Source organism: Ctenopharyngodon idella, chromosome 3 (assembly GCF_019924925.1).
Source record: "Ctenopharyngodon idella isolate HZGC_01 chromosome 3, HZGC01, whole genome shotgun sequence".
Lineage (NCBI taxonomy): Eukaryota > Metazoa > Chordata > Actinopteri > Cypriniformes > Xenocyprididae > Ctenopharyngodon > Ctenopharyngodon idella.
Window position 1 is genome coordinate 12,235,775 of NC_067222.1, and position 18,178 is coordinate 12,253,952.

Sequence of the window (18,178 nt, forward strand, 5' to 3'; positions counted from 1 at the left end):
AGCTAGAGCCTTGGAGAGCAGTTTATAATCGCTGCAAAGAAGTGAGACCGGGCGCCAGCTCTTTATATCAAACAGGTCTCCTTTTTTAGGTAAGAGGGTGATTATTGCTCTGCAACAACTCACCGGCATCATACCTTTAAGCTGTCATTCAGTACCTGCAACAAATCCACTCTGAGCTCTGACCAGAAAGATTTGTAAAAATCAACTGGGAGCCCATCAATCCCAGGAGCCCTCCCAGACTCCATGCCCTGCAGGGCCTTATACAGCTCTTCCAAGCTCAGAGCACCTGAGAGAGCTGCATTACCCTCTTCGGACATCTGCGGTAGGGAGGCAAAAAAAGCGCTTTCTTCTTCAAACCCAGACTTTAACTCACTTCTGTAAAGATTTTTGTAAAAACGAATCGCTCTCCTTCGAATATCCACAGGATCTAGTAACAACTGCCCATCTTCAGAGAGTAACTCTTTTTCTCAAGGCTAAAGAAAAATTTAGATGGTGCATCCATCTGGACTATACTTTGAAATCTCGACCGGACCAGTGCCCCCTGTGTTTTATAGCCTAGTAGATCACCTAACCGAGCCTTTTTCCTTAAAGAAACTTCTAAGTAATAATTATCACCAGTAGATTCAGCTAGCTGTTTACATTTATTTATTTCATTTTCCAAATTTTCCAAAGATCGTTGTAGCTCTCTAGTTACATTGTGAGTGTACTGCTGACAGAACTGCCTAATCTGGACCTTGCCAAAGTCCCACCACTGTTGTAAAGTTGGAAACTCAGGTTTAGTTTTCCTGTAGTTCTCCCAAAAAAACTTAAAAGACTCCCTAAAAAATTATCACTCAACAATGAAATGTTAAAATGCCAATAAGCACTTCTAGATTTAACAGAACCTAAAACAAAAACACACTGCACCATAGCATGGTCTGAGAAACCTATTGGAGTAATTGAACAACTATTAAAAAATTTGAGCTGATGTTTAAACCCGTAAAACCGATCTAGTCTAGCAAACGATATTACATTATCCCTCGTATGAACCCATGTGTATTGTCTTTCACTCCCATTCAACTGCCTCCACATATCACACAATTCATGCTTTTTAATTATATGAATGAGTTGTTTTTGGGAAGGCAAATGAGGTTCAATGTGATTCCTATCAATCATATGTTCAGTACAATTAAAATCACCACCCAAAAATAAAAACTCTTCAGAGGAACAATTTTGTAAAGTAGAGCATAATAAATCTAAAAACAACATTCTTTCAGCTGCAGCAGTTGGAGCATACACACAAATAAATACAAACACATTACTTTCAAAAACAGCTCTCACTTTTAAAAGTCTGCCTTTAACAATTTCGTCAAAATCAAAAGAAATTGGACTAAAACTATTTGCAAACAAAATAGCAACTCCAGCACTTGTTGAAGTATGATGACTCAAAACTGAGATCCCCTCAAACTCCCTTGCCCAGTCAGCAGCATTTTCTCCATCACTGTGTGTTTCTTGCAACATTAAAACATCAAGGTTCTTTTGTTTAATTACTTCATTTAACATGGCTCTTTTCTTCATATCCCTGGCACCATTCACATTCAAAGTAGCCAAACGTACCTCACTCATGGCAAAAATAAACAACAAAACCAACAGCCCACCAACACACAAGGGATCAGGAATATCCCTTAATTTTCTAAGCATCATTATTCAATTCTTTGCCTAAATTCCTCACAATTTTCTTGAAACGATGAACTTCTTTATTAGTAAAACAGCCTTCTGCCATTAGACTTCTTGTTTTTTTTTCAACAAATTGCTTGATATCAGGAAAATATTCCTGAACACAAACACCTCTCTTATTTTTAGTTGATTTGAGAAACAACTTTATGTCGTCGACATCATAACTTCGACTAGAGAAATCACCCTGAAAGAGCGCTACGCTGGAGTCTGACAATTCACTATCACTTCCTGTCTCATGATCATCACTACCTTGCAAATCAGTTTTTTTGGGGATTTTTACAATTTGAGGTTTATCACTATTTTTCCTTTTCTTTGAACTTTGAACATATTCTGCTCCATCTCTGTATCGACACAATCCACCTCACATACATTCCGCAAAATCGGTAAGACAGAATTCTCTACAGCGTCACTGCTCTTTTTCGGGGTTCCCAGAATCTGTACCCCATCCACAGAATCATTAACAGACTTTACAGCATGAGTCGCACTTGAACACCCCCGATCCGACGAGGTTGGACCAGCCTCAGCGACGCTTAGATAAAGTAACTCTCTTTGATGGCAATGAGAGAGGGAGAACAGAAACAAACTCACCGCTAATCACAACTCCATGCTCAACTAGTTCATTAACCTTTTCAATACTGTTAAGAAAAATCACCATGGCATTATTCATTCTAGAGGTGGATAAAATACCATCATGCCCCACAACTTCTCCAACAGCCATACAGCCATACATCATTCCTCAACGCTTGCTGCGGACACCACTTTAATCGCATGGCGTCGCGTTAACGAGGCCAAACTGCACACTTGGGGCCATCACGCTTCCCTGATAACACAGGCAGCACATGGCCCAACTACCAACAGAAAGGGAAAAAACCCAAAAGATACCAGATAAGCACAGCAAGAAAAGAGAGAGAGAGAGAGAGAGAGAGAGAGAGAAATAAAGTGTCTTCTCTATGTAGATGACCTGGTGCTCCTGTCGCCCACTAAAGAGGGGCTTCAGGACAGCCTGAATCTGCTGGAGGATTACTGTCAGTCCTGGGCCCTGACAGTCAACCTCCAAAAAACTAGAATAATGATGTTCTAGAAACGCTCCAGATCTCAGGGACCAACACACACATTCACACTATCACACAGAACCATTGAAAGCGCAAAAACATACACTTACCTTGGCCTGAAAATAACTCCAACAGGTAACTTTGCTTTGGCTGTGAATGAACTCAAAGAGAAAGCTCAAAGGGCTTTCTATGCCATTAAAAGATCAATTAAAATTGACATCCCAATCCAAATTTGGCTCAAACTTTTCAAATCTATAATTGAACCTATTGTTTTATATGGCAGTGAAGTGTGGGGTCCTTCCATAAAATTTGATTTCTTAAATTGGGAAAAACATCCGATTGAAATTTTACATTTAGAATTCTGTAAAAGAATACTCAAAGTCCAAAGAAAGACGCCAAACAACAGATGCAGGGCAGAATTAGGCCAATACCCTCTCCTTCTAAACATCCAAAAAAGAGCCATCAAATTCTGGAAACACCTAAAAACAAGCAACCCCAACACATACCATTACAAAGCCCTAAAACACCAAGAGCTGAGCGTAAGTAAGAGTGCCCTGTGCCAGCTGGTGCTGAGACTGACTGACCTCACACCCACAGAGATCCCAAAAACATAGCTGCAAGATTTGTAGCATCTTGCCATCTCCTGAGGGACAACCAGAAGTAAACAAACACACCCCCATTAGACCTACACACATGTATATAATGTATATAATATTCAAATTCTAAGTTCAGTTATTACATGATTTCTGTATTATCTTTTTTATTTATTATTTTTTTTATAATTATTTTATTATTTTGTTACTAAAATTATTTTTATTTAGTTTATTATTTTTTCCACATAGGCTTTACTCAGATGTTCTGTTGTTTTAAATATTTTTCCTGTGTTGGTTAAATGCTTTGGCATTACAAAATGTATTTTTTTGTCATGCCAATAAAGCTATCTGAATTGAAAATTGAATTGAGAGAGAGAGAGAGAGAGAGAGAGAGAGAGAGAGAGAGAGAGAGAGAGAGAGAGAGAGAGAGAGAATTTGAATTTTGAAAAAAAAAACTTTATCCAGTGAGTGAGTGTGAGTGAATTCGCTTTCAGAACAAAACCATGACAATAATTTGTCGTTTTCATACTCTTGCTTGGGTTTTGTTTCTTTTGCGGTTGTAGGCTGTAGGACCTATTGAGATAACTGAAAACATTTGGCGAAGTGATATGGAGCAAAGAACAAAAGAAAATATTTTGAAAAATGTTCGGTCCAAACAACACTGGACACCATTATATGGAAGAAAATAAAAAAATAAAAAATAAAAAAAACTTTAGTGTTCCATAGAAATGCATACCCAATGCATACAAAAGGGGACATTATCACGATATAAACCTGAGGAGCTGCACTGCCGTCCACTCTGCCGTTTTTTTTTTTTTTTTTTTTTTTTTTTGGAGTGTTGAAGTTTTGTTTCCCCAGACTTTTAATGGAAGGACAGAGACTGCCTGTATTTACAGTTGACTTCATGAAAAAAAAAAAAAATACCACATGACCTTTTTGAGTCTTATAGCTTTGATAAAATAGTTAGAGACACATTTTAATGATTTAACTCTGTACATTAATTCCACTAGAAGGTCTTGTTCCTGACATAACAGTGTGTTGATTTCTACATCAGTATATATCTGCTATGGCAGCAGTGCAGTGATATGATGAACAGGTCAGAGTTTCTCCATCATTAATATAACACAACTGGAACACTTTTATAATCATATTTTGACACAAGGTCTGTCATATACACTGCTGCTGTTTCACTGAAAGACTTTGTGTTACTCACCAAAGACGATAATCCTGAAGAGTCTGAATGTTGAATAATCACTTCTATTGATCTCTAGTTTATATAATCCAGAGTGTTCAGGTTTGGTTTGTTGAATGGTGAGAGATCCAGTCTGAGGGTCCAGCTTCATTTGGCCTCTGAATTCATCAGACCATTGAGGGTTCCCACGGTTCTCTCCAGTCATTTCAGCTATGAGTTTCTCTTCAAACTTCCACTGTATTTTATCATCCTTCTGTATATCAGTATTACACTTCAGAGTGACAGAATCTCCATTCAGCACTGATTTATTCACTTGTTCTGCAGCAGCACAGAAACAGAGAAATATAGATCAGAAATCAGAAACAGAAAACTAACAACATCAGACAACAAAGCATTACTGATCAATTGATCAACATCTCAAATGTTTCATTCACTCAGTTTATGAATATCAGTAATGAACTCAGCTTTCTCTGATTCTGCCATATTATAGAAATCTACATGAAGATATAAATGAATTAAATGAGTCGACCTCAAATCTAATGTGTGTTTTGACCAACAGAACAGCCTGAAATCCACACAACAAACATCAGAGCACAGATTTAGTTGAGCTTGACTATTTAAAGATCCTCTTTTAAACTAAAAGCAGCAAATACAGGAAAAAATGTGTGAAAAAAGTCTGAATTTTACGGTGGCCCAGAAGTACACAACACAACGAAATTAAAAAAGCAAACATAAGTTCACAACACAACGAAATCGAACCAGTGTTGCCAACTAATGTTCAGGGAAGTTGCTAAAGACGGGTGGATTTGTTGCTGAAAGTTGCTAAATGACGTTGTGAGATGACGTCATCACGTAACCATGACGCAAAACTGCATTATTGTGTAGAATACACATAAAAATATGATTTGAAATCAACTGTTAATTTAGATTTGTTCATAATATAAATATATTATAATATAAATGTATTTATAATAATATAAACCTATTTTATTTGTAAAAGTAATATAAACAACATCTTTTTGATCAGATATTTTTATTTTTAAATACAACATTGAATTATTGAACAGTTACACATTTTTGAACAATTACATTTTCTTATTTTCTTATTAACTAGTAAAACTACACATTTTGAACAATTATAGTTTGAAGCAGTGTATTGGTAGGTAAAAATAGGGCACGATGTACTGTGTTAATATGAAGGAATTATCCGTATTGATTTTTCACAGGTGTTTTACCTGTATTATAATTTACACATTGTATTTTGTGTTGTAGGGTTACACAGGGTTACAACTTAACAGATCTTGTACTGGCAGAAAATTAGCAGAACCTTTTCTGTTTTTTACAGCGTTTTACAGCGTACTGAACAACAATGATAGGCACAAGCTAATAACATGCTGTATCATAAATGAACAATTATTATTGAACAACTGCAACTATCATCTTAATTCACATATGAAGTGTGTACTGTCATCTTTCTTCAGCTCTCTCCAGGCTGACTTTAAAAATAGCTCAATTTGTTGCTAGGTGCTTTTAGGTGCTTTGCTAAGGTAGTCTGAAAAGTTGATAAATCTAGCAACAAAATTGCTTAGTTGGCAACAATTCTTCCGGTAATCAGTTCTGCTGTGATAAAGGTCTATTGGTAAGACTAACTAAAGGTGAAACTGTACCTCCCTGTGTGTGTTGACAAAACGTCACCTGTATTAAGTCAGTCTTACCAATAGGAACCTATACAAGCTTTGGAATTTGAACATGTCTGTTTCTAAATGTTAAAAGTCATTTTAATGAATACAAATTATATGTTTTTAACCACTTGGTGGAATTGGCAGTCGTCCCCATGAGCCATGGTAGTGCGTCAATTCATTCACAGGTATAAATATGCAGCTATAATGGAGGTAGATGATTTTGAATGAATGTTTCATGTGGATATACAGTGGTTACATACTGTTAAAACTAATCGTGGTATTGATATCTTTGTAAAACTGCCGACTCTGTAGAACAGTGGCAAGGACAACTAACTTTACCGAGCTCTGAAAGCCCCCTAGTGGCTGGGAGCATTTTCATTGTGTTGTGGCTTTATGCTGTTGCGTGGCTTGATTCACTGAAATTTAAAAAGCAAACTTATGTTTGCTTTTTAAATTTCGTTGTGTTGTGTACTACCGGGCCACCGTAGAATTCACCTCAAACAAACAATAATTTGCTCAAAGAGCATCTGACATGTTCCTCTGCTCATTCCCAAATGCCAGAAAAACTTTCATTGTTGATCACAAGACAGATAACAAGCAAACATTAGCCTGTTTCACACTAGACGAGTAAGTGAAGCGTATAAAAGCTTGCAGGAACAGGATGTGAGTGAGTTAAATCATCAGAGAAGTCCTGCATTCATCACCACAGAGAAGTCAGCAGCTTCACTGGAAGACGGGTTATAATTTACAAGGTCAAGAAATAAATAACCTATAAATTACAATAAGATCAATAACATGCATTCAGAAAACATTGTGTAGTGTACACTAGGACGGACAGGCTGAGACTAAGGAAGTTATAACTGAGCTACTGACAGATTTTGTCATGGAAATGTACTAATTAAAAACAAGAGTAAAAATCTCTCTGCAGATCTGGAGATCAGGGGTCGTATTCACAAAACATTTTATCTCACCTCTAAGAGTTCTCCTAAATAACAGTAAAAGTTCTTAGCTAAGAGTTTTCTCTTAAAATCTATTCACAAAACTGCTGAGACAAACTTTTACTAACGAAATAGAGAGTCTTGAGCTAAGAGAAAGGGCGGGGTCGACCTTGTTGATATGGATGATGTCATCACGCTTACTAACTATGATTGGCTGATGGGGGAGGAGTCTCTGTCAGTGATTTAATCAGAGAAATATTGTAGAATGAGTTATCATGTTTCCATATTCAAATAAAGATTTTAAAATGTAGGCTAAGTGTCACTAATTAAACTAGTATATGTTCAGCTATTGTCCGCCTCTCACATGTCTGCGTCTAGAGATTGAAGAATTAATGTGACAAATGAGGTTTTACAAACAAAGTTCAGGAGGAGCACGTTAAAACGGTCTATCTAATGGGCTCGAGAGGAGGAATATATATATATATATACACACACACACACACACACACACAGCTGACGTGTACTTGACCGCAATGTTTCATTCTCCATCATTCAATACATTTTATCTGTACATGAATGAATCTTTATGTCATATCATCGTAGATTAAAACCTATAAATCATAATATTTATCACATTTATGAAGAAAAGGCTCAGCTCAAGGCTTTATCACTATTGACTCAATGGTGTTCAGTGTCTTTGGGCGGATTGCTGAGGAGAACATCCGACAACAGCCATTTTAGGATTGTTTGTGATTTGGTCTTAGTGACTCAGGAGTCCTCATCACTACTCCTAACTTTTTCACAGATTTAGGAGCTACTTTTAGCCTTAAGATGTTTTGTGAACACGACCCCTGAACTCTTAAATGGATGGATTAGAACTGGATGTAATGGATTAGTGTGTCTCACAGCACCATGTTCTGATATGTGCTTAAAGTCAGCATGAAATCAAAATTGACCCTATTTCCTTTGTTAGTGCATATTACTAGTCTTGTGGTGAACAATTAATCTGTGCAAGTTAATACTCAGAAAAAAATTGTTTGTTGTGGTAATCTTTAATCAAAATCTGAAAAGTATAAAACGCTTAAACCACTCCCTCCAACCGTTAGTCTGCTATGAGCGACAGATGGAGAGGAGGAGCGCTAAAGTAAAACTCTGCCCTCTATTCAATATTCCCTTAATTTGGGAATACGTCACAACACTAGATAAAAGTCGTTTACAACTTCCCCGGCACGTCTTTATCCTAATCTGTAGCCTACCCTTGCTTTGCCTTGCGTACCGGCACTTCTCACATGTTGCCGGTACTCTAACCTCCACACCGAAACATAGAATCAGGCTGTTAATTGTATAAATCGCGCGTTCAGAGCTTTCATAATCATGAGTGACGCGCCGTGCGCTCCAAAAGTGTGATAAGATTTGGCAAGCCGTTCCTATGATAAAATGTGAAACCCATTTGAATTCTATTGAGAATGTAGTAAAACTCTATGGAGAAAGTCAAACATGATCTAGAGACAGCTACTAAAAAGACTCATGAAAAGAGGGGAAAACATGATGATGATCCTGCAAGCTTTTTAAACTTCTCATGACCACCTTTACTAGAGTTTATCACGTTCTGTTGTATTTACTGTGGTACATTTGACCTAACTTGTTAAAGAATTTATAATATATAATCTATTAAGGGAATAGATTTTTAAAAAAGAGAGAAAGTTAACATTGCCCTAAGCATGCAATGAGGAGTCATCAGTGGTCTAGCTGTAATTATATCCTTATTATAACAAATGCTGTGTTAAACAATTACAAGAACTACTTTTTCATAAGGCCAAGTACAAGTGAGATTCATGGATCTTCTAGAATTATTGATTAAACATTAGTTTTCCTCATGTGTAAAATGTGTTCTGCTAATATGACAGATATGCCCATTAGGAAACAGCTGGCTGTATTTCAAGAATAAACATGTTCAGTATAAGAGCATTTTAAATAGATAGTTTGACTTCCCATGGCACTTTGTAAACAAGTAATTGTTAACTATAGGCTGTTACTTTATTGCAGTTATGTTCTCAACCAACTTTGCATGTGTGGGACATTTTGCAAAAATAAAGCAACAAACAAATAAATAAACCTCACGAGGGAGCAAACCCAAACTCTTCGCAACCGAGGGAGACAACGAGTCCCCCATCCCAAAAGGAAGTGAACAAAATAGAGTAAATTACCTTTGAAAGTAACTTGATACTTCAAATAAAGATTGTCAATTACATCGTTACACCAGTAGGTGGCAACAAATGATTGTTAAAAATGTATTTGTCATTGAATCATTCATTGCAAAGAAGTGTTCAAAAACGTTGATTCATCTATGAAACAAGTGACATCTTTATAATTGAGTCATTGAATCATTTATTCAAACCGATTTAAAAAAATAAAAAAAAATTCATTCAAAATAATTAATGGTTTTTGTAAATAGACTGCAGCAAATAACATTATGTCAGAATCTCTAGTAAATTACATGTTATTTTTTTTAGTTGTCTATTCAGAATCATGGGAGAATTGTGAACACTATTTAAAAAAAAAATGACTCAATTTATTGAGTAAAAACAGCATGGGGGGGTGTGGGGGGGGGGGGGTATTAATTATTTCAGGGAATATTAGAATAGAACTGCATGTTCAGGTAGCAATGTTTTAAAAAACTCCATGTCTATGGTAACAAAACAAAAAGTTTTTATAAAATGATAATCAGCACATTTCAACCTCTTTAACCATTGTTTAAGAAAAGGGATGAGTGAATATTATATTTTCTAGATACATTATTATCCAAATTATTTTGCTTTTTAGAATGCACATCAGCTTCTTTTTCTGTTAAAACTGGATTCCCCTTTAAATGTGTTTAATGGTTGATTTTCAAAGTAAACTAAACTGAGGGGTAGCCATCCAAAACATTCAGTTTTCTTTACCCTGAGGACAAATGTATTTAAAATGTTTGTGACCTGTTCAATTCAGTATGCACCATATGCAAATTCCTAGACAATGTATCTTTAATTTGGCCAAAATCAAACAGGTAATTTTCTCCAAGTAGAGATTCAGTTGAATGAACATGTTTGTGCCACACACAGTTGATAAATGTTGTTCATTGACCTTTCATGTGTCTGCTTGATAATTAAGAACATATTGTTTGGAGGAAACATGAAATAGGCCTGTTTAATGTTAGCATATTATATAATTATACAATATTTTATATTTAAATACATCTGAAAAGTCATTGAAAGTAAAAAAAAAAAAAAAAAAAAAAAAATATCTTTCGATATAGAGTCCCCCCAGTGAATCTCAGCCATTTCCAGCCCTGAATATAACAAACGCCTGCAGAGGGCGCCAGTGGCCTGACGATTGTTTTCACACTTTACAACGCGATCTAATCCTTGTTTAATATTTGCTTACAACATTTATTTCAACTGTCCAATTAATCTTGTAAGTCCAATTAATCTTGTAATCTAATCCTGAAAGTGTCCTTATACTGGCAATAAATATCACACAACGCACCATACAGTACTCCAATATAAACTTGACATGAATAACTCTCAGCATAGTAGCACTGCGACATGAATAAACATATACGGAACAGGGTGAAGATATCACAAACTGCGATATTATAATCGTGAACGCGCTAGTTTGCTTTAACACTGTTCATTCTGATTAACTCAATAACTGCAGAGAAATACCAAATTGACCTGTAATCACATACTACGATTAACAAAGATTATCTAATGATTAGAACGGGTACTCACAATCAATCACAGACGCACACAATAACACACAAATTGAGGTTATTTCCCGGTCCCAGGCAAGTTTGTCTCTCGCTTCATTCGGCTGCGTCATGGTGATGATTGACAGGTGAGCTAAGTCCCGCCTTTCCAAATTTTCCATTAAAATTTGGATCAAATTCAATAAAAGTCTTGTGGGTTCGGGACGACATGAGGGCATTTTTGGCTGAACTATCCTTTAAGAACGACACAATACTGATCTAAAATAAAATTATAATGACAATGAAAGTAAATATTTCACTCACCAGAAACAGTAACTCTGAATATCTTGAATGAGGATTTGCCATTTCTGATGATCTTTAGTTTGTATTCTCCAGTGTGGTCAGTTTCGATTCTCCTGATGGTGAGATCTCCAGTCTGATGATTCAGATCCACTTTATCTTTAAATCTAACATCACTGTACTCAGACTCTTCTTCACACTTCTCTTCTGTGTTTTTATCTACAAGACGGTTTTCATCTCCAAACATCCAGAATATCTTATCTCCTGTCTGTATTTCAGGATTGACACGTAGAGTCACATCCGCCCCCTCCATCACTGACATTAATTTATCTGTCAAAGAAACAGAGAAAAATACAGAAGAGAAATCAGAACCAGAAAACCAACAGCAGCAGAAATAAACAGAAGAAACACTGACATATCACACCTGACATACTGTATCACAAACATATCATTTACTCTATTTTAAGTTGAAAAGAGCTCAACTTCTCATTGTAGAAATCTGAATGTAAGTATAAATCTCTACACCTCATGTGTGTTTCACTGATGAAACTGTGTTGAACTCCAGTCTGTGTTTCTAAGAGTAAAAATCCACTCAAATGACATGAAATATGAGTGTGTTGAATTGAGTTTGTGTGAAGAAACGGTTCTGAATGTTTGATTTGTGATCAGATAATGACTGTACTGCAGTTCAATAATGATCAGGAATAATGAGGAGGATTGTGACTGATAAAGTTGATCAAACAATCCTGCAGACAGAAGCAACACAGTCTGTGTGAAGAACAGTTTCAGAACAGACAACAGCATATGAAAGAAGACTGTCTGAAGCTGCTTCATTGAGGAACCAGATCTGTCTAAAACACCAGAAACCAGAAATTAATCTGCAACTGCCTGTATTTACAGTTGACTTCATGAAAAAAAAAAATACCACATGACCTTTTTGAGTCTTACAGCTTTGATAAAATAGTTAGAGACACATTTTAATGATTTAACTCTGTACATTAATCCCACTAGAAGGTCTTGTTCCTGACATAACAGTGTGTTGATTTCTACATCAGTATATATCTGCTATGGCAGCAGTGCAGTGATATGATGAACAGGTCAGAGTTTCTCCATCATTAATATAACACAACTGGAACACTTTTATAATCATATTTTGACACAAGGTCTGTCATATACACTGCTGCTGTTTCACTGAAAGACTTTGTGTTACTCACCAAAGACCATAATCCTGAAGAATCTGAATGTTGAATAATCACTGGTCTTGATCTCTAGTTTATATAATCCAGAGTGTTCAGGTCTGGTTTGTTGAATGATGAGAGATCCAGTCCGAGGGTCCAGCTTCATTTGGTCTCTGAATTCATCAGACCATTGAGGGTTCTCACGGTTCTCTCCAGTCATTTCAGCTATGAGTTTCTCTTCAAACTTCCACTGTATTTCATCATCCTTCTGTATATCAGTATCATAGTACAGAATGACAGGACATCCCTTCAGCACTGATGTCTTCACTTGAAGTGTTGCAGCAGCACAGAAACAGAGAAATAGAGATCAGAAATTAGAAACAGAAAACTAACAACATCAGACAACAAAGCATTACTGATCAATTGATCAACATCTCAAATGTTTCATTCACTCAGTTTATGAATATCAGTAATGAACTCAGCTTTCTCTGATTCTACCATATTATAGAAATCTACATGAAGATATAAATGAATTAAATGAGTCGACCTCAAATCTAATGTGTGTTTTGACCAACAGAACAGGCTGAAATCCACACAACAAACATCAGACTACAGATTTAGTTGAGCTTGACTATTTAAAGATCCTCTTTTAAACTAAAAGGAGCAAATACAGGAAAAATGTGTGAAAAAAGTCTGAATTATACAGTGGCCCAGTAGTACACAACACAACGAAATTAAAAAAGCAAACATAAGTTCACAACACAACGAAATCGAACCAGTGTTGCCAACTAATGTTCAGGGAAGTTGCTAAAGACGGGTGGATTTGTTGCTAAAGTTGCTAAATGACGTTGTGGGATGACGTCATCACATAACCATGACGCAAAACTGCATTATTGCGTAGAATACACATAAAAATATGATTTGAAATCAACTGTTAATTTAGATTTGTTCATAATATAAATATATTTATAATAATATAAACCTATTTTATTTGAAAAAGTAATATAAACAACATCTTTTTGACCTTGACCTTTGAGTGTACCTAACTGAACAACAATGATAGGCACAAGCTAATAACATGCTGTATCATAAATGAACAATTATTATTGAACAACTGCAACTATCATCTTAATTCACATATGAAGTGTGTACTGTCATCTTTCTTCAGCTCTCTCCAGGCTGATGTGCTGCTTGACTGGCAAATTTAAGCCAGGACCAGCACGTGACCAGCATAAACCAGTATAAACCAGCTCAAACCAGCATCCCAGCTTCAAAACCTACCTTACCAGCATATGCTGTTTTTTCAACAGGGTCAATGTTAACTTGCTGTTCATGTAACTGTTGTATAAAATATCACATTTGCAATCGTTCTGATTTGGGGAAAACGACAAAAACTCATCAGGGCAAAAATGCCCGTGTATCTTGAGTTTTGAGGTCATATAACTGCATACATCACAGTGAAAGCGTGAGTGACAAACTCAATGTCAGCTCGCACATCGTTAAACAATAATTAGGATATCATCATAGACAAAAATTTGTTGCTAGGTGCTTTGCTAGTCTGAAAAGTTGCTAAATCTAGCAACAAAATTGCTAAGTTGGCAACAATGCTTCTGGTAATCAATTCTGCTGTGATAAAGGTCTATTGGTAAGACTAACTTACTAAAGGTGAAACTGTACCTCCCTGTGTGTGTTGGCAACATGTAATATGATTAATCTGGTGCAGCTTCACACATCTAACAAGGTACATGGAATATAGACAAAACTAAATATAGGCGATACCTGCAACACTTGTGGTGTTAAAGGGTCAGGAATAAACATAAAATGGAGCTAAAAAAAACAATACTTTATTTTGCCAACGCGTTTCAGCACAGAGGCTTTAATCAGGGCTAAAATGTTACAGGTGTGTGTAGGTTCCTTTAAATACAGAGACAGAATTCAAACCAATGAAACCAATGAACCAATGAAAAAACTGCATATTAATATCATCCACCAATCACAACACTTTAAAAGTAAATAATCACACATCAACCAATGATTTCCTTACATCAAACACTGCTGAGGAAAAGAAAATATATACCATGCACACCTTCATTGAAAACTTTTATAAAAATGTACAAAAAATACAAAAAAATAGTATAAAATATTTTTGTGTATGTATGTAGATAACAACAATCATGTTCTTTTATAAACATATACAATATATACCCTTGTTTAAAAGGCCTTAAAATATATATACACAATGCACATCTTTTTGAAGAACATTTCAATAAAAATTCTTTTAAGACCAATTCTTCATTAATCCCAGTAGGGAACAGACTTTTTAAATAAAAAATCCAAAAAGCCTCCCTTCTTTTTCTCATTAAGTCAATGTGATCTCCTCTTAGTGGAATTTTCATATGTTCAATGCCAAAGAATAAAAAGGAAGACACCCAGTTTTGCTTGCCTTTTTGTAGGTTTACTTGAAGAAAGTGTTTAATATGAAAAGAACAACCATTTCTTACCATACATTGTTTCCTGGAAAAGATATATTGATGATATGTTTCTGCTCTGGAAAGGACAAGTTACCATTCTTCATGAATTTTTACAATTTCTGAATATGAATCTTGGTGGTTTAAAATTTTCTTTAACTTTTAATATGGAAAAAAATAAATTTCTTGGATATACTTGTTTAAATATGGTAAAAACCTCACTTCATTCTTATATACGAAACCAACAGATAGGAACACATTGTTACACGGTCAGTTTTCATCCTATCTCTTTAAAAAGAAGCTTACCAATAAGTCAACTTACGAGAATAAAACGTATTTGTGAAAATAGTGAAGAATATGAAATGGAAAAATGTCAAATGTTATCAAAATTTAAAGAGAGAGGTTATAATGAAAAGTGGCTCTCTTATGAACAAAGAGTACAAGTTAGAAGTCGTGAAGATTGTCTAAATTCTAACAAATGCAAGAAGACATTTTCAGGGTCAGTATTATATATTGCACTACATATGCTCCTAAAACTTTCAATATAGGTAAGGTGGTGGAAAATATTGGCATATTTTACAAAACGATCCATCTCTAAAAGATACATTTCAAGATCCTCCACTTATTGCTCACAAAAGAGCCAGAGCTATTAAGGATAAATTAGTTCCCCAAAGAAACCCACAATCAAGACCCTCACAGGAACAATCCCTCTTGGAAATTTTAAATGTGGTAATTGCATCAGTTGCCAATACACCAGGAATATTAAATGTTTTGAACATCCTGTTTACAAAAACGATATACATATTGAAAGATTTATTACATGTAACAGCAAAAATGTCAAATATTTAATTCAGTGTCCTTGTAAAAAAAAGTATATGTTGGAGAAACATCTCGACGCTTAAGGGGAGATGGTCCTCACTGCAGAACACAAGATCCAGGGGGTGGGGTCTAGATCCAACTCCTCCCACTTTACATATCCCTTAACCTACCCGACTCCGCCCCCTGGATCTCAAGTGCTCTGCAGTGAGGGGATACTGAGGGACCGCATTACAGAACACAGGAGCTCTATTAAAAGAGGTGATATAAAACCAGGAGCAAAACATTTTAAAGGATGTAATCATCCATGTCTTCCTTTTTATTCTTTGGCATTGAACATATAAAAATTCCACTAAGAGGAGATCACATTGACTTAATGAGAAAAAGAAGGGAGGCTTTTGGATTTTTTATTTAAAAAGTCTGTTCCCTACTGGGATTAATGAAGAATTGGTCTTAAAAGAATTTTTATAGAAATGTTCTTCAAAAAGATGTGCATTGTGTATATATATTTTAAGGCCTTTTAAACAAGGGTATATATTGTATATGTTTATAAAAGAACATGATCGTTGTTATCTACATACATACACAAAAATATTTTATACTATTTTTTTGTATTTTTTGTACATTTTTATAAGTTTTCAATGAAGGTGTGCATGGTATATATTTTCTTTTCCTCAGCAGTGTTTGATGTAAGGAAATCATTGGTTGATGTATGATTATTTACTTTTAAAGTGTTGTGATTGGTGGATGATATTATATGCAGGTTTTTCATTGGTTCTTTGTAAGTTTGAATTCTGTCTCTGTATTTAAAGGAACCTACACACACCTGTGACATTTTAGCCCTGATTGAGGCCTCTGTGCCAAAACGCGTTGGCAAAATAAAGTATTGATTTTTTTTAGCTCCATTTTATGTTTATTCTTGACCCTTTAACATCACAAGTGTTGCTGCTATTGTCTATAATTAGTTTGTGTTGGCAAAACGTCACCTGTATTAAGTCAGTCTTACCAATACGAACCTATACAAGCTTTGGAATTTGAACATGAACATGTTTCTAAATGTTAAAAGTCATTTTCATGAATACAAATTATGTTTTTTAACCACTTGGTGGAATTGGCAGTCGTCCCCATAAGCCATGGTAGCGTGTCAATTCTTTCACAGGTATAAATATGCAGCTATAATGGAGGTAGATGGTTTTGAATGAATATTTCATGTGAATATACAGTGGTTACATACTGTTAAAACTAATCGTGGTATTGATATCTTTGTAAAACTGCCGACTCTGTAGAACAGTGGCAAGGACAACTAACGTTACCGAGCTCTGAAAGCCCCCTAGTGGCTGGGAGCATTTTCATTGTGTTGTGGCTTGATTTCGTTGTATTGTGGCTTGATTCGTTGTGTTGTGAACTTATGTTTGCTTTTTAAATTTCGTTGTGTTCTGCACTACTGGGCCACCGTAGAATTCACCTCAAACGAACAATAATTTGCTCAAAGAGCATCTGACATGTTCCTCTGGTCATTCCAAAACTGCCAGAAAAACTTTCATTGCACAATCACAGGGCAGATAACAAACAAACATTAGCCTGTTTCACACTAGACGAGTAAGTGAAGTGTATAAAAGCTTGCAGGAACAGGATGTGAGTGAGTTAAATCATCAGAGAAGTCCTGCATTCATCAGCAGAGAGAAGTCAGCAGTTTCACTGGAAGACGGGTTATGGTATTTTGATTAAAAATTACAAGGTCAAGAAATAAATAACCTATAAATTACTCACAATAAGATCAATAACATGCATTCAGAAAACAGATGGAGGGAATTTTTATTTCATGGTCACTTAAAAGCGACTCACTGATCAGCAGAGGTGGGAGTAAGTCACACATGTTCAAGTCACAAGTAAGTCTCAAGTCTTAACCTTCAAGTCTCAAGCAAGTCCAAGTCAATTTTTGTTAGAATGAAGTCAAGTCAAGTCGTAGCTTGGGTCAAACAAGTCACTGGCAAGTCATACAAATGTTTGATGATTTAACTGAATTTATATTAAAATAAAGTTAAAACTACAGTAGTTATGGACTATAGGAGTTTTATTTGCAAAAAAAAAATGCAATATGAATTTCTACTCAAAAGGTGTCCACATACAGCTGAGCTGTCAATACAATAAAAAATCTAAAATAAAAAATTAATTAACGTGTGTGCGTGTATGAGTGAAAAGTGTATTGTTTGCATGTGCATGGTTGTGTTCGCAAGCCTGTATGATTTTTTTTCTTTCTTTTTTCCTTACGATGTTTTGTGAACACGACCCCTGAACTCTTAAATGGATGGATTAGAACTGGATGTAATGGATTAGTGTGTCTCACAGCACCATGTTCTGATATGTGCATAAAGTCGGCATGAAATCAAAATTGACCCTATTTCCTTTGTTAGTGCATATTACTAGTCTTGTGGTGAACAATTAATCCATGCAAGTTAATACTCAGAAAAAAATTGTTTGTTGTGGTAATCTTTAATCAAAATCTGAAAAGTATA

General features: G+C 35.5%; 1 protein-coding gene across 5 annotated transcripts in view; it reads right to left on the reverse strand.

Moving 5' to 3' along the window:
- Positions 1–18,178, reverse strand: part of LOC127509870 (uncharacterized) — a 60,229-nt gene that overhangs the window by 5,678 nt on the left and 36,373 nt on the right. For all 5 annotated transcript variants that reach the window (XM_051889053.1, XM_051889054.1, XM_051889055.1 and 2 more), the window contains 3 exons: positions 12,415–12,705; positions 11,225–11,530; positions 4,575–4,871 (listed from right to left, as the gene is read on the reverse strand). In XM_051889053.1, the coding sequence (XP_051745013.1) occupies positions 4,575–4,871; positions 11,225–11,530; positions 12,415–12,705 (894 nt within the window). The remainder of the gene's footprint in view (positions 1–4,574; positions 4,872–11,224; positions 11,531–12,414; positions 12,706–18,178) is intronic.